At 37.3% G+C, this 18,304-nt stretch overlaps 1 protein-coding gene across 1 annotated transcript in view; it reads left to right on the top strand.

The window, feature by feature from the left end:
• LOC131038306 (vacuolar sorting protein 18) overlaps nucleotides 1–18,304 on the top strand; it is a 394,486-nt gene that overhangs the window by 19,335 nt on the left and 356,847 nt on the right. The window contains exons 4-6 of the mRNA XM_057970666.2: nucleotides 13,522–13,734; nucleotides 13,937–14,076; nucleotides 14,232–14,327. Of these exons, the coding sequence (XP_057826649.1) occupies nucleotides 13,522–13,734; nucleotides 13,937–14,076; nucleotides 14,232–14,327 (449 nt within the window). The remainder of the gene's footprint in view (nucleotides 1–13,521; nucleotides 13,735–13,936; nucleotides 14,077–14,231; nucleotides 14,328–18,304) is intronic.

The raw sequence follows: 18,304 nt of genomic DNA on the forward strand, positions 1-18,304 counted from the left end.
TCAAAACCAAATGGAAAATTTGCCTGTTTACCTTTCCAAAAGAACCTGTCCAAGTGTTTAGCAATGCTGCTGAATCCTAAATGCCTGTTGGTCCATGTGAATTGACCGTTAGAATGGTGGATCTCCATTAATATGCTTCTTGTGGTCCATTCCTCAAAGTCCTTATGGGATTGCAATTTCCTTCTTATTCCTCCCTTTTTGTCTGCAGCATGGAGGATAGCATTAAAATCACCCCCAATCAAATGAAAATCTTGAGGCCACATCTCCAGAATAAGATCAATTTTAGACCAAGTCTGTCTTTTGTCCACACACATGAGACAGGTCCATAAACATTTGTCAAGAGAAATTGGAGGTTGGAAGAAAGGCTGCAAAGCTTGCAACATATCCATTGTTTCCTAATAGCAACTTCATCAACTAATACTGCTTGGGGTTGCCAAACAACTAGCAATCCTCTAGAGGCCCCATCTAAGGGCAACCGGATTCCTTGCCATATCTTCAATCTTTTGATGAACTTCTTACTCTCTTCATTGTTCAACTTTGTTTCTTGAAACATGACTATGTCTGCCTCTACCCTACTCAGTTGTCTTTTAGCCAACCTTTGATTTTTAGGGGCACTGATGCCCCTAACATTCCATGAAAAAAGCCTCATGGCTCCTTGGGAAGGGAGAAACCCTTCCCTGATCTTTGAAGACAAGTTATTTTAATCTGATCCTTAGCATCTCCATCCACCTTTTTGTTTCTCCTGATTAGTTTTCTGTCCCAGCCTCTTTGTCCCTGCAATCAGGAAAGATCTTTTTGCTTTCTTTTGGTTTATACCTAGTTTTCTGACTGGATTGGAGCCTTTGGGCCTCCCATTCTCAATGACGTGAATTGGAGTCCTTGGATCCTCAGTCTCCCCTTCCTCCTTATCATCTTGGCTCCAGCTCCTGTCTTCTTCCAAAAGATCCTCCTCGACAGCTTCATCTCTGAGACTTATCAGATGCAGATTAGGGGTTCCAAAGAGATCCAATGTTGGCTCCGTAGCCTCCATGACAGTCTTTGGTAGTGTTCTTCAAACGAATACCTGGGCTGATTGTCTTTGGCTTTTTGCTATGAGATTTCCAGTCTTCTGTAGTGTTCTTCAAGTCAATACCTTGGCTGATTGTCTTTGGCTCTTCGCTGAGAGATTTCTCCTGAACCTTCTTAACTTCAGGTGTGATCTTCTTAGGTTTATCCCCGTCCTCTGCGTTTTTAAGGGGATCGAATAGGAGATTTCCTTCCGGTAAGGGACTAGTCATGATTGGAGTAACATTGTTTGGTTTTGACTCTAGGATGTCTCCCTATTTCATCTTGTTGGTTACTTGAAACCTCCTTCACCGCATGAATGAATGGTTCCTTAACAAGCAAGTCTTCCATAGATATTGGAGAATTTCTGAGCGAAGCCTTATTCACCAAAGAAGCAATTCCTTCTCTATCATCATCTGGGATCTTATCTATCTTCTCATAGAGAGACTTGGCCGTAGACTTTTTCCATCTAGGGCCCTTGCCTATTTCTGGAACAATCTTCTATTTCTGTGAACCTCCTTCAGATAAGGTTGCCAATTCCTCCCCAATTTCCTCCTTTGGATCCATATTCAAGCTGATTCTAATGAATGTATTATTCTCTTCCCCATGAATCTGATCTTCCAACTTGACTAAGGGCCCAAGCTCATTAGCGATTGCTGTTAATGCTTCACACCAATATTCAGTTGGCAGATTATAAAGCCTAACTCATCTGGGAAGACTACCCATTTTTCTGCTTAATTGGGTTGAAATTCGGCTCCCAATCTTTAATCTAGAAACCTATTTCATCTAAAAAAAGTGGTTCTGCTGCAAAAATTTCAGCCCTCAACTCATTCGAACTGCATTCTATTAAAAAGAAGTTGTTGAGCAAAGACCTCAATAAGATATGATCCTCCAACGATCCTTCCAACACTCGATGATCCGATCTTGTGGAAAACCCCAGCCGCTCCATTTAACAAAGAAAGCCCTAGGTTTCAAATTGATAATTGTGCTTTCTAAAGTCCGGAGGGGATAATCATTGCCTTGGATCGGGGAACCCTAAGGTTAGGGAGATTCTGGTTCCTTCGATTCAAGAAGGAAGATGAACTTTTTCTGATGCCTCACATGCCTATCCGGCTTTCTCCAGGGGTTGCTATTTGTGCTCCGAGAACGAAAACCTTCAAAGCCCACCTTAGATTTTCTACCTCCAAAAAGCCTAGCCCTATCATCATCATGCCTCAACCCCAATGAGATTCGATTGACTCCCTTAACAAAGGAAGGGGCTGGGTCTTTGTTCTCCACTTCATCCTGCAACGATTGATGATTCGTTCTTAGACTCTCAAAACGATTTGCAGCTATTCTTTGTGACCAATGAAAACCCTCGATCCTTGGTTGCTGTAAACCTCTACGCCGTGCCATAATAGACTGCTCCTAACTTTCTAAAACAAGTTCTATAAGGCCATCAGGAGACATGGATATTATGAAATATTAAAAATTATTTTAATTTAAAATTGTGCAAACCCTATTTAGGGCATTGGGATGAAAGCTTCATAAAAAGGCACTTGGGAGCTCGTTTGCATATACTTGGTTTATTTTATTTCTCTCTGCAAAGCTTGAGAGTTTTGGCTTTCATTTACAGGAAATTTGAGGAAGGAAACCCTTGGAGTTTCTTGGTGGTTTGGATGAAAACCTAAATCCATCTTTCGAGTGGATTCGTCCAAGATTCACTATTGCGCTTCATTTTCAGATTTGAATGTTTATGAAGGAAAATCATGTCAGCTAGGGTTTGAAGTTTATTTGCAGGTGGAAGACATATTGCTTCAGATTTGGAGTTTGGTCTGAAAGTTATTGCTTATTTTAAGTATTTCAGTCCTATTGTTCCTGGAATATATAGCTCTGGGAAAGCTTTAATTGCAGATTTGGTGAGTTAAAGGTGATATTTCTCTATTTACCAGCAGCCCCTGCATTTTGTTCATTAAGGAAAGCTACAGCAAAGTCCTTAGCTGCTGCAATGCCCATTTCAATGACAGTCCCATTGATATTGAAGCTGTATAACATATTTGGAGAACTTGTATGGTGATCATCTTCAGTTGGAGGTTGCATTAGGTGGATTCCAAAGTTCTGAAGGTGCATTCTTATTGCTGTCCATATTCTGCCCTTGACACTAATCTGTAGTGTATTGAAGGGTGTTGAAATAATAGAAGATTGCTGTTGCTGCAAATCAATATCAGATTTACTGTATCTTATGATTGTAATTGGCAAATACAACGTCAGAGCTATTTTGTTTAAGTTCTATTCTGAATCTCCTTTATGTTGAATTATGTTTGCTTAAAATATTGTCGAATCTTGAAATGTATTATGCACAGTATGAAATTCCAAAACATATTGCAAATCTGAACACTAACACTATTGCAAGTTTGAAAACAAACATTTAAACCATCGACAATTAAGTCTTTTAGGAGCAGCAAGTTTAATGTCTTCACTAGTGAATGCACGACAACTGTTTGGTAAAATTCCTACATAGCTGAGTGGTTAGAAGAAGTGTGGAAAATTTTATTGGCAAACTGGGGTGGGACATTTCAGTTATGCATCATACCAAGTACTTGTAAATATCTAAGTCTGCTGACTACTCTTATTGATTCTAAAATTGATTATCTCTTCCTTGATCGATTGATTTCCTTGTCTGATTCGATGCCCTTCTTCTAAATTGCAGATCTATCTTATATAGCCTTCAAGAGGAGGCATAGAGTCATTCCTCTTTGCTAAGGACGTCTTTCTTCATAAGGAGGTGTCTCTTCCACTATAGATTGCTGTCCCTTCAAGTTGTGGCTGCTAGGAACCGATTGATTAAGGCTTGTTGTAATTTGTTAACATTTATGTATTTGTTTCTAATTATCAGTTCATTAGGGTGATCACACCTCATTAATAACATCTTTAATGTGCACTTAATCCTTATAGCCTCTTTAATCCAATCGACATCCTACTGGCTTGTATGTGGATCATTGCACTATGGTGGATGTAGATTGCTGTCTGTGTTTTCTCTTAGAAGAAAATTGTGAAGTCTTATGCCTAAGATGATTGCCTAAGATGATTTTTTCTGTGCTGCCGTCTTCTATTCATGGTGGGGTCATGACAATCTGCCCTTACCAAGATTGTTTGTCCTCAAGCGATTTCAAATTTGGATGATTGAAGATTTCATCTCCTTCCCAAGTAGCATCCTCTATAGGTAGGCCTTTCTCAGAAATAGTCTTATTTCTCAATCTCCTATCCCACATATTGAGAACGGTTTTAGAGGTTCTAGAATTAATTAGCCTTCATCATCAAGTGGGGGTAGTTCCACACATGGGGTAACATGCTGCCCTAGCACCCTTTTGAGTCAGGATACAAGAAAGACATTGTGGATTTTGCAGTTTGTTGGCAATTTCAATTCATTGGCTACTGCGTATATCCTCCTTAGGATCTTGTACGACCCATAGAATTGGGGTTTGAGCTTCTCGACTCCACTGACCTTGATTGAAGATTGCTTGTATGGTTGTAGTTGTAAGAAAACCAAGTCTCCAATTTCAAATGTCCTTTTGATTCGGTTTTGGTTGGCATAGATCTTTTGCTGGTTTTGTGCATGGTGTAGATTGTCCTTTAGTGTGTTCATAATATCCATATTTTGCTGTAAGAAGTGTTGAGAATATTGTCATTGATGTTTGGTTTGTTTTAGTGTCAAAGACTCGGATTTCCTCTACATGGTTCTGGAACTTGTCTTTTTGACAGGATGATGTAGTTCTTTCTCTATGTTCTGTGTGCTAAGTGTTCGAGTTACATCAGTTCATTGTGTTTTTCTGACTTGGCAGTGGTTTTGGACCTTTGTGTTGTTCCATTGAATAATTTCTTTTGTCTCTGCAAGTGCATTCAGATACATCTTGCGTAGAGATTTCTTCTTTCCTATAGCGATTTTGTTTCTTCCTAGATGGGGAGGATATTTTCAGATTGTAACTTCCGTGATCAGATCAATTTGTTGATTTGATCCTCTTTAGATATTTAGTAAACTAACCCTAGAAGGGTTAGGGTTTCTAACTGTAATCAATCTCAATTATGCCTGAACTATAAAGGCAATTTTGTAACCCTTTACAGGGATTTCTTTTCTTTTCTATCTCAGAATACATGTTTTATGTGATTTGTAAACATTGCTTTGCCTTGCACTAATAGGATTTACTTGTCTTACCTTGTTTCAGTTCAAACAAATTGTGTAATGTCTGAATACATCTTCATTTGTTTTCTCAAGTGTAAGTGATTGTGTTGAACCATCTTTGGATATCATCTGTGGACTATCTTCAATTCCTCTTGCTATCTTATAATAATTCCAACCTTCACTCATGCAAATAGGGAGCTGATTTAGGTAGAAAATATTGTAGTTTTATTGATGTTATGCGCAGTTATAGGCATGGAAGACCAATTTCAATCTAGGTGCAAACCTTTTCCCTTTTCAAGCATTCCTTCTTCCCCTTTTCCCCTCAAAATCAGTAGAATAGATTTATGTGCTGGGTTAGACCAACACTTGCATTAGATTGATAAGGAAGCCGGCCTTCTCCGGAGACTCAGCCACAATGCAAGGTCCCACACTTGGAGGCTGTTTCAATGTGTCACAAGGTTGATGAGCTTGAGAGTTCATCAAGGGTGCACACTTTTGTGAGAATAGTTTCTTTATTGAATCTTCTTGGCATGTGTCCAAGGTTAGAAGGCGTTTCTTTTTCCTACTACTGGCAGTGTTATAGTGTCATCTTCTTTGGCTTCATATATTCTGTTTGGAAGGAGAGACGTTTACGTTTTCTGGAAGTTCTATGCGGCTGCTGGATATCAAAAATTCTTTCTAGAATAATGTTTTTCTGATCTTTTTGCTGGGAGGTCGGTTTCATCAGATTTAAACAGAGCTGTTTTGCTTGTAGATGAAGTTGCTTTTGATTGGATATGGTTTTAGAGTTTTATGTGCTGGTGTTTTTCTTTCTGGATTGAAGTTGAGAGTTTTTTTTAACAAAAAAATGGGGTGACGTTTTTTGTATATGATGTTGATGGAAAAGGTAGAAGTTTCGTTTTTTTTATGTAAAAAAACGATTTGACTATTTACGTGTTTTTCCTATATGGTTTTTGGAATTTGGAGCTGCTGGCTTGTGTGAGTGGTTAGACATAGGAGTGAAGAACGTGACAGTTTAAAAAAACTCATTGATTATGTCTACCGTAAGATATCTTGAATTTGCTCTGGGCTCAAATTAAGAAGAAAAAAGAAAAATGTTTTTCCTTTAGTGCATAAAAAATATGATATGTTTTTTTCTTTATCAAATGAAAAGGGCATTCAGTTTTGTTTGGTTAAAAAACAGAGGTCGATATCTTTGGGTGTAACACACTACGTTTTTTTTTTAAAAATGTATGAAGAAATGATTCTACTATAGGTTGCATAATGAGACGAGGGTGTGGCGTTTTTTGTTTTAATAATGATTGATGCTCTTTTTCAGTTTTTATGAGTGCTGCTATGTTAATTGAACGATGGACGAGAATTAGGTGTGAGTTTTTTGTGAATAGGGTGTGGGTTTGACTTTTGGTCGATATTCTTGGTAGACTCAAAAAGGGATGAAAGCATCTTCTGTGCTATGTTGAGATAAATGGTTTTCAAAATCATGGGGGATGTAATGTATTTTGACACAAGTTGTTTATTCAAATAGGAAGTTTATTATGACAGCTGAGTGATTGCAGCTTGCAGGAATAAGTTCTCAGGATGTTTTGTGAGTAGTGGGACTGTTTCAGAAAGAGAATGTTGATCAACTATGAGTATTTCTATATGTGTCTTTTGAGAAGTGTTCTGTATAAACCATAAACGATGCTGCTGACGGTTTTTGTTGTATGTAGTGATGTATATTTCTTTTTGGAGCAGCGAGTGTAGTTGAGTCATGGATATCGTCATGAGTGCATGAGAGTAAATATGAGTTGGTGCTCATACTGGGGTTGGTGCCTTAGCTAATCAGAGTTGGTGCTCACTTTTGTAATCTTGGGTTGGTGCACATTTTTCATAATGGAAGCTATTTGTTCTGTGGTTTTTTACCCAAGAAGGTTTTCCACAAGAAAAATCTTGTGTCTCTATATGAATGTTCTTATTATTACTTTTGCAGAATTTAGTTGTTAAATTCTTTGAAATACTGATTCACCTCCCCCCTCTCAGTATTTTTGAGTTGTTTTTCACAAAATACTTAGCCCCTGGTACTTGAATTTCTTGGAGAATCAAACTTCCAAAAGAGGTCATCTTGTATCCATACAAGGCCTTGAGTGGGCTCATTGCTATGGTATTCTCTAATGATCTTGTCTTTCTTTTTTGAGTTTGGCACAAGGAACACCCTAGTTTTGCATAGGATGAGTTCTTCCACTACCTTGTATCTTCATTGGGTATATTTCCTTCTAAGATGCCATTGGCTTTTGGATCCTTGGCGTACTCTACAATAATGTCATTCTTCGAGTCCATAAAGATGCTTGTCACGGAGCTTAGGTGGGGTTGTCGTGAGAGGGCATTTGCCATGATGTTGTTTTTCTCCTTCATGTACTCAATATCAAAGTCATAGGCTTGTATTTTACTTACCCATTTCTGTTGTCTATCATTTAGATCTTTTTGGTTTAGAAAAAATCTTAGACTATTGTGATCGGTCTTTACAATAAATCTTCCACAAACCAGGTACTACGGGTATTGGTAGAATTTGGTTAAGGCATGCATGATTGCTAGCATTTTCTTGTCATATGGAGTAGCTTCTTTCATTTTCCTTTAGTTTTCTACTTTCAAAAGCTATAGGGTGTTTGTTCTGCATTAGTATGGCTCCAATGCCTTCTCTAAAAGCATCGCATCCCAACGCAAATGGTAAGGAAAATGTCTTGCTAGGACATGACAAGAGCTTATGACTTATTTTAGTTTTTGAAAAGCTTGTTGCATCCCATTATTCCGAGTGAAAGTGCACTTCTTGGTAAAATCGATCAATGGTGTTGTTAATTTCGAAAAACCCTAGACAAATTTTCGGTAGTAGCTACATAGCGCCAAAAATCCCCTTAGTTGTATTAAGGTTCTTGGTTTTGGCCAACTCCTTATGGCTTCAATTTTTTCCTCATCAACACTGACACCTTGAGCATTGATTTTATGTCCAAGATATAAGATTCCTTCCATCTTGAATTCACACTTGGGTAGCTTGGCGAATAAGGGTTCCTATATTTCCAATACTTTGTCAATATATCTTAAGTACTCCTCCCTTGTTTTGCTATATATTAGAATATCATTAAAAAATACCAGGAGAAACTTCCTTAGTTGTTTCCTAAAGATATAGTTAATATATGATTAAAGGTAGTAGGGGCATTCGTTAGACCAAAAGGTAGGACAAGAAACTCAAAGTGTTCATAATGGCACCTAAAAGCTATCTTTGGGACATCTTTTGTCCTTACCCTTATTTGATGATACCCTGAACGTAAATCAATTTTTGAAAAATATCTTGCTCCAAGAAGTTCGTTGATTAACTCGTCAACCTTAGGGATGGCATATCAGTTTTTGATAGTCCCTTTATTAACTTTCCCATAGTCAATGCACATTCTCATGGTGCCATCTTTTTTTTTTAACTAGGACAATAGATGAGGCAAAGGGACTAGAGCTAGGTTGGATATCTCCCATTTGCAATAACTCCTTATGGCTTTCTCAAATTCTTTTTATATCCTCGTGGATGGTGGTAGGGTGTGGTAATAATAGATTTTGCTCCTTATAATTTAGTGGTGTGCTCAAAGCCTCTCTTTGGTAGTCCTTGCGAAATGTCTTCAAACACCCTTTTGTGCCTTTTAAAGATGGGTTGGATATAAATATGTATAGTTTTTCCCAGGGAGGAAGACTTGTTAAGTATCATGCATTGTGCAGCCCATTCTCCTTGTCCATACCTAAAAATTCTCTCCATCTTTTTAGATGAGACTACCCTTGGGGATCCATCAGATAGCCCTCGTAAAGTGACTTCTTGTCCATTATGTTGGAAACAAATTTCCACTTTTGGGAGGTCCATGATGAAGCGTCCCAAGGAGTGTATCCAAGGGGTCCCCAAGATCACATCGGCATCTAAATTTACCACATAAATTTTCTTTAATGGGTTGCTTTCCCAATGTGATCTCTAATTGTGGGATTTTCTTGCTGCATTGAGCAATAGATCCATTAGCCAGGGCTACCTTAAAGCCCTTAAAGTTTGTTGTTTTGATTTTAATTTTAGTATCAAGTCTTTCGTCAATGAAGTTATGAGCTGCCCCACTATCAACAAGGGCGATTACCTTTTGTCCTTTAAGAGTACTTTTGATTTGAAGGGTTTGGTGTTTAGATACTCTTGAATTAATGGCTATGGCCCCTTGTTCTTCTTCATCATACCTTGTTTTCTTGCTTAGATTTTCTTTTGCTTCTTCGTCAGACATTGCCTCTATATTACGTGCTTGGCTTCCTTTTCCACACGTGTCTTGGCTTCCACTCTTGCTTTCATTTGAACCACAAACCTTTTCTGTTTTGGTCTTCATGTCGTCTTTTAAGCTTTTCTTGATCACAAACTTGCCCGTGTTCACATTTTTCCTTGCGTTGGAAACATAATCCTTTCGTTTTGAACTCCTTTCTTTCATTGTCAGATAGAGGGGGATAAGGTTTTTGTTGTTCATCTCTTTTGTAAAAAGGTTTGGTATGAATGTTAGAAGGTTGATTCTTTGTATGGTATTTGTCCTTCATAGGTGTCATGTCTAATTTTAATGCTTTTTGGATTGTGTCCTCAAGTGATGTAGTATTGAGGGCACTTAACAAGCCTTGGATAGTTTCTTTTAATCCTTCAACAAATAGGTATGTGAGCCTACTTTGAGACACCTCTTGTACCATAACTGAAAGAATTTGGAATTTAGTGGTATACTCTTCTATGGTTCCATGTTGTTTTATTTGTGTTAGCTCTTTAAAGTAACATTTGGGGTGTTTTTGATCAAACCTTTGGATAAGTTTTTGAGTGAATTCATCATAAATTGTTATATGTTGGTGGCCTCAGGTAGTAATGCCATGATGCCACCAATCATAAGCCATTTCTTCCAAGTGTAGGATGGCGAATTTAATAGCGTCTTCCTTTGTCATGGGGCTAAGTGTGATATAAGTGTCCATCTTTTGGACCCATGAGCGTGCCGTGACTTTTCGAGATCCATCGAAGTTGGGTAGAGTCATTTTACTTACCCTTTGCCTTAAATCTTTGTTGGGTTGTCACCTCTCCCTTCTAGGGATAGTCCAAGTTTTATCATCATAGTATTCCCTAAAGGAGACATTTCTCCTAACTCCAGGATCTAATCTTGAGTATGCTTCGGCAATTTCATCAACATTGTTAAAGGTTGGATTATTTGTTTCTTCCTCTATTGTGTGTTCTTCCCTAGGTATGAAGGGAGGTCTTGTTGGCCTACGGGTTGATATCCTTGAATGGTTAGAGTTGGCATCCCTCGCATTGGTTTTGTTGGGTCGGTGATTATTGTTGTTCATATTTTGGATGTCTTGGAGAACTAATTGTGTTGTTTTCTCATTTTTCTCTACGAGAGCTTGAGTTGTTTGCTACATGAAGGTCCTCAATTCATATCTCATTTGTTCGCTCATTGTGTTGTTTTGTGTAGGGTTACTGGTGGATGCAAGTTTCTTCTTTTCCCTTTCCAAGGCCCTTTGAGCCCTTTGGCTAAGTTGCATCAACTATCTTTCACAGGATGGTAGGAATGAAGCTCTAATACCAATTGTAATGTCCCCATTTGAGGACATTTCCGATTTTTTCCCTAAACAAGTAATTCCAACTTAGCTGATAACCGCATTATATCATAAATAAATTTACCTAAAAAAATGAAATTTTCAACTTAATAATTCTATGAATAATTCTGAAAAGAAAACTCATCTTAATTTTCTGCTATGTCATTACTGATATGATACGAATTGCTGATCTGCTTATTCGATTCTCATTGCCCATAGCCATCTTCCATTCCATCGTGGTTCCTCCTTAAATATCATTGGAGGGTTGTGTCTTTTGTGGCGGTCACATTCTTTGCAAGAGTGGTGATTCTTCAAGGTTCCTTATCTTAATTAAAACGCTGTTATCTATCTTAACTGATCTTAATTATCTGTTATTAAAAAAATTGCTGCTTAAGGTGGATTGCTGCGCCTTAACCTTAATCACTGCTTATCAATTATTCTATGCCACCCCTTAGAGGCAATCACACTTTCTACTTCTTAAATACATACCCTTTGACTTTATTTCGAGGGAGTCGACCTGAAACAATTTTTAATTTACTTAACCCTCAAACAGGTTGGCCCTCCCAAATTAATTATACCTAATATTCTTTCCTTTATTTGGGTTGGCCTTGCACTTATTACATTGCCCAGTTTTTGAGTACTTAAGCTGCGATTGATATGTATTTTGCCCTAGTCTCAGGCGGGGTATGACATTATGTGATTTTGCTCTTTTGTTTTCAATTTATACTGTTTCTTGCTCTATGATATAAAGAGGATTTTCTCCTTTGGCAACCCCTGTCTATTCAACTTTGAACAAATTTTTGATTTCTTGGCCAGCCATTGTACACAAGTGAGCTTTCACTTGACTGTACAAGCTTTATACTCATTATTATTTAATATTTATTAACTTACCATAACACAAAAGATAACCCCTGGTTGAAAGAATTGTTCAATTATTGTGACATATTGCCAAAGAGGTGATCCTTGGTCAGATTTGAAAGTCCTTCCCTTCTTAGGTCCACTGAACTAGAACTAGCAGCCGTTGTAAAATTTACATACCTTTACCTACATGTTTGAAAACAAATTAATATTAGGAAATTTGAAAAAAGAGAATGTATCCCTATGCTATGTAAACACTTCAAGAACATTTAATTGAATAACAATTTGGAAACCTTGAAAAATGCTTGCAAGCTTGCAAATAAAATTTTAAAAAGTTATAAAAAAAAGAAAAAGAAAAAACTTACTTTAAATGATGAATTTCCTTGATGTAAGCTAAAATATCTACAAGAACTTATTAAAGGAGTCTTTGTAATCCATTAACACTCAAAAACAGCAGCAGCCTTGAGCAATAGGAAACAAAAAGTGTTGTAAGTTTGAAAGTGATAGATAAGTTGGAAATTCGTTTGTGTTTGTGTTTTGTCGGTCTTGTGCTTTTAGGGTTTACTTGGGTGTTTTTTTTTTTTAGTTAGTTGAAATGGGCTGCCTACTTGTGGATTCACTTAGGTTTGCTCAGGTTCACCTAGGGCATTGCTGCCTTTGGTATGTTTGGGATGTGCCCCAAGTGAACTCCTTGGGTACTTAGTCCTGGACCTGTTTGGTTTGGGTATTGGTGGTTACAAAGTGTACTCGGTACTATATATAAAACCATAATTTGCAAAAAATGTATAAAATTTAATATAGAATTGAGAACACAACTAATAACTGATAATTCAATGTCAAAACATAAGTTTGAAAAGATAGATCAAAATGGTTTATATCATAGGAGCATTACTTAGAATTGAGATTGACTTAGCAAACCACAACTAAAAATTTAATTCAAGTGCTTGGGATTTAATTGGACAAATTCAAGAAAACAATTCGTTTTCCATCTAGTACAGCACAACAATTTTATCATTTGTTTTTAAAATTAGAGCTAGGGTGGCAGTAGCCCCTTGTGAGGTTGAGGACTGGCCCAAATTAAGGCCTTCAAGGCTATATGAATCTTCAGGTCCATGTCATTTTTCATTATTTTAACTTTTTAAAGCAAGCTCGAACTTCTTCAAAAAATGGAGTTTTAGGGTTAGATATATTAAAAATTTATTTGGAACCATGTGAGTTCTCACTAGGTTTGCCTAGGGTGCTGTCCTTACCTAACCATTTGGCTTGGGTATGTCTGAGACATACCTGGGGCCATCCTAGGGCCATCCTAGGGCCAGACCTTAATCAAACACAGGCCAAACTCAGATTGGGATCATAACCCACCCCATACCCATCTAGGTTTGTCCACGGTTCCTGGAAAACCTGGGAACAAAGATTTGGAGGTAAAGGTAGTTTTAGTTCCCAGCATGCTGAATACGCCTACTTGGCATATGAGACAATCTTGATATGTATGATTAAATATTTTTACCTTCTCATTTGATCTGATGATTAAGCTCTGGGGTAATTTGGGCCTTGCTAATCCATGTACACCATTGAGTAAACATCTCTTCATTCATTCTGCTTGATACCCCTGGATGTTCCTAGCCATTCTATTTTATGTCATATTTCAGCTATGAAATTTTTTCTGTGAAGATTTTGACAACAGAAAAGTCTTTATTTTATTGTATACAGTATTGAATGCATACCAATTACATTCTCATCTTAAAAATTTAGTGTTTTAAGATTTCTTTTTATTTATGATCTTGGGAATATGTTGGGTTTTACATGATTACAGTTGATGCATGACACTTACTAACTTTTTTGATTTGATGATGCAGAGCTTGATCTCTCCATTAGCCGTACTGGGGATCAAATTGTACATAGAGTCTTTGTGGATCCTGGCGGGAAGCATTGTTTGGCTGTTGTACTTAGTAATGGAGGAGCTGAAACATTTTACACACATGCTAAATGGAGAAAGCCTCGTATTCTGAGCAAACTGAAGGGTCTTGTTATAAATGCTGTAGCTTGGAATAGGCAGCAGATTTCAGAAGGTTATTGTAAAATTAGATGAACAAATTTTATTGGAATTTTAGTATTTGCTCATTGGTTGTGGTGTTGCATATACTAAAGGCTTCCAATCTCTTCATTCCCTTATGCAGTCTAGCATATTTATTGTGCAACATCTGGGCACATATCCTTCTGATGTTAACAACATTTACTAATGTTTTATTTTCTGTTTTTGTGATTGAACAGCTTCAACACGAGATATAATTCTTGGGACAATGGGAGGTCAACTTTATGAGGTTGTTGTTGAAGAAAAGGACAAGAAAGAGAAACATCTTAAGTTGCTATTTGAATTGATTGAGTTGAAAGAACCCTTTGTGAGTTTGCAGGTATTTAGTGTGGCTACATTTTACTGGTTCAAAATTTTTGATGTTTATGTAAGGATACTGCTCATGTGTGTGCTCGATTGGCATATTTGAAATCAAAATCTATATCCTGATAAATGTTGAGTTAAGCATACTTTTCTTATTTTATCTCGTTGCAGATGGAAACAATTGCTACAGGTGGTACAACTCGCTATTATGTAATGGCTTCTACTCCAACCAGGCTTTATACGTTCACTGGCACGGGATCTTTGGATGTGAGTATCTGTCATCTTGTCATATCACATTGTAGTATTGGGGCTAATTATTGGATATTGCTTATATTTTGGTAAGGAGAAATGCATTGTATATTACTTCAGGGAACAAAATGTAATGTCCCCTACTAGGTTTAGGCTTGTTTTAGCTATAATTAATCTATTTCAATATACTTATGACTTAAACTATATTGATTAAGAGACAAATTTACCTTAATATGAATCAAATCTGTGATATCCATAGTTCAATGAATTTATTATTAATAAGTGAATTTTTCATCAACCATATTAGATAATTAAGTTTGTCTTCCATAACTCTTAATGCAAGTACCTACCTATGTTACTACTTCAGTTTTAAGGAATAAGGAGGATATGTATGTTACCAAAGCGCTTAGAGACCAACTACAATAGGTTCCCTCAAAGATTACAAATCCAAGCCCTTACCTCTCTTGGGTCCATGCCCTCAAGGCTTACGGGTCGCTGATCCCCACCCTATCTTGGGACTTAACCTATTGCTTGGATTTAGACTGTCCCTCTTTGGAACATCTCATTCCCATCTTCTTAAATACTGACAGTAATAACATGATTTAGACTATTAGTATACTAATTTCTTATGTGTTATGAATATATATGAAATTAAGTATGACTGCCATACATATTGCAATCCATATTAATCTTACTATTGATTCTGCATAAGAACATTATTGGGCTTCATATATTAAGCATACTTATTAAACACATCCCCATGCATGCCACCAAGAACGAGGATTTTTCTGCCTGTAACTTAATAATAGTTCTGATATGATCTGATCGATTCCCGCCTCCCCTACAAATGAATCTCTCCCTATTTATCTATGTTACCCCAAGTTTTCGGGACGGGGACGACAAGGGACGAGTTTGTGGGACAACATTTTTTTTTTGCCAAATTTGGGGATGGGAGGGGGGGGGGACGGTATGGATAAAGCATGCATATATACATTATATTCATATGAAAACATGGATAGAGCATGTGTATGATACTATGAAAACATATTAGAATGTAAACTTTGAACATACAACATTGTCGATAGACTCAATACTCAATATGCATTCATAATTCAGAATTTCAATTCATTCACATTGTCAATATGCATATCATAATAGATATTAAAGAAATAACATACAAAATGCCCAAAGGCTACACTGCTGCCATATTGTTTCATTGTCAATTATGATATGAAAATCAAAATAGTACTTAGTAAATAAAAAAAAGCAAAGTACAATGCTGCCCCTAATCTACATCTCCTAACATTGCATCAAAATCAGAGTCCTCTAAGTGTCTGCCACTGTCATGGTCCATGTCCACCTCATCCAATGGAATCCCAACCAATCCCTATGGTGTCTCCTCCTCATCAACCTTGGCCACATCTTTGGGATCAACATCCCATCGTAAAGCTGGAGTCTGATGATCCTAAAGTTGAAGAGCACTATGCACGACCACTAGCTTTTTCGTCCGTCTAGGGCTAAGTCTATTCCTCTTGATAGAGTGGATAAAGCCATATGTGGACCAATTCCTCTCTGCAGCAGAGGAACTAGCAACCTGTGAAAGTAGGCGAGTGGCAAACAATTTCAATTGTGTTGTATCCCTCCCATGCCATGTCCACCATCCAATAGGGTCTCTTCGGGCTAATTAGCTATGTCCAACCTCTCCTGTCGTTTACTCATTGTAGGAGACCACAAAGATTTGTGAAGTCAAGGAATTGTGCACGAAGTATGGAAGCCTGCTCCTTTGTATATATCTTATCAATGGCCCATGTGAACCCATCTAAAACCTCATCATCATCACATGGAGGCACCCTTCCATCCCTTGGTGCATACCATTTGGGATTCACTGCATAGGCTGCCATATGATGTGGGGTGTTCATTATGTTCCACCTTCGTGTCACAATGGGCCTAATATGTTGCTCATAGAACTCCAAAGTAGGATCGTTAGCCAAAATTGTGTGCTTAATCTTCCCAAGCATATTGTCAAATGTCTCATATATCTCTCCAAGACTAGGAGAGTTTGTATCAGTATGTGTGATGACATCTACAATAGGTGAGATGACAGAGCAAACATATATGTAAGTGCAAAGTTCAAAATATTGCAATCAAAATATGAAAATCAACAATCTAATATTTAATTTTTAAAACAATCAACAATTTAATAATAAAATCAGCGATTTCTTACCTCACAATGGACCACCAATTGTCATCAAGAATATTTTGTTTGGCAGATTTTCCTTTAGTAGAGTTTGATTCCCGCCATCTACCCCACTCAGGATTCACCACCATCAACCTAGAGGATCATGCACCTTAAGCATCCTCTCCAACAAGATGAAGTAAGTGGCATACCTACGTTCATTAAAATAATAAAAAAATTAAGTGGCATAGCTATATTTTATTCAATGAAAATTAAAATAAAAAACTGGAAGTCTGATACAAAATTAAGTGGCATTAGCAATTTAGCATACCTTGTTTCAATGGGTTTGAAGAAATCCTTCTTTAAAAATGATCTAAAGAGAGCAAGTGAGGTGTGGTGGTTGCAAATGAACATTTGAATGTCTCTAGTTTCTGCCACCACTTGCTTCACCCAATCTATTTTTCCTATGTCTTTTAATGCATTGTTCAATGCATGAACACATGGGGTCCAAAAGATGTGCTTGTAAGCACCCTCCACCATCAAACCTGTAGATTTGCACACGTGCTGAATCAGTGATCACCTGTACAACATTGGCAGCCCCAACTTCCTCTATGGCATCTCTCAAAATGCCAAACTGGAACTCTGCATCCTTATGCTTCCTTGAACAATCCACAACTTTTAGAAAATAAGAACTAGCAGGGCATGTGACAATGATATTGATGAGTGGCCGATGTCTAACATTAGTCCACCCATCCATCACAATAGAGCAACCTGTCCTCATCCAAATTCGTTTCATATCCTCCATTAACACATTAACCTTGAAATACTCTTTGTCTAAGAGAGTAGTCCATAGCTTATGATCTCCAGGGGCTGTGAATGTGGGACCAAAAGCGGCTATATCCATGACCACTTGTTTGAAGTAAGAGGAACGTGCCACATGAAATGGGATCGCATTAGCAAAAAAGAATCTACCAACGGATGTCTTTATAGCTTCACGTCCTTTTATATTAAACAAAGCTTCTACTGACGCTCCCTTCTCACTACTCACCTTCCTCTTTCCTCTTGTCTCAATTTGACTGCTACTACCAATAGTGGATGTCGTAGGCCCACGCCCTACTCCCTCCCGAAGCTTTGTTCCCTTCACCCCTAGGCCTAGGTGTAACATATTGGAGAGGAGGTTTGTTTTTATTAAAAGGGCCCTTTGCATATGTTAACATAATTTTTGATGGGCATTTAAATATGCTAGGTTGCTGCCCACTACTTCTCTCAGCACTTTCCCCAACAACTTCCATTTCATTGTCACTACTATTGTCACCCCCACTGCTGCTCATTGTTTTTGATTTTGATTCTTTGAATGAACTGATAAAATACAAAAATAAATAAAAAAAATCAGACATTTCTCTCATAATATATCAGATGCTAAAAGATTCATTGAGAATAAAAATTAAAAATACAATGGTACTGGTAGCAACATAATGCCCTAAAGGCTAGAAATTTAAAAACTAGATTCTCAGAAATTATTAATTAGTAATTACAAAATCTGAGAATCTAGTTTTCTGTTTTTTGATACATAGCCTCTACGGAATGTATTTTAAATTTTAATTTTTGTAAAAATTTAAAACTATAAATAATAAATTTTAAAAGTCTTTATGATTATCCACTGTCAGTTAATGGGGAATGACAGTGGTGAGTGGACACAAAAGCTTTAAAAAAAAATCACATACCTTGCATCAAACGTTGTAGCTGAAGACCAAATGTTGCTAACCCTTGGCACAGTAAGTGAAATCCCTCCCTCTCTCCCTCAATCGCTAGCAGCAAC

This window comes from Cryptomeria japonica, chromosome 6 (genome assembly GCF_030272615.1).
Source record: "Cryptomeria japonica chromosome 6, Sugi_1.0, whole genome shotgun sequence".
Classification (NCBI taxonomy): Eukaryota; Viridiplantae; Streptophyta; class Pinopsida; order Cupressales; family Cupressaceae; genus Cryptomeria; species Cryptomeria japonica.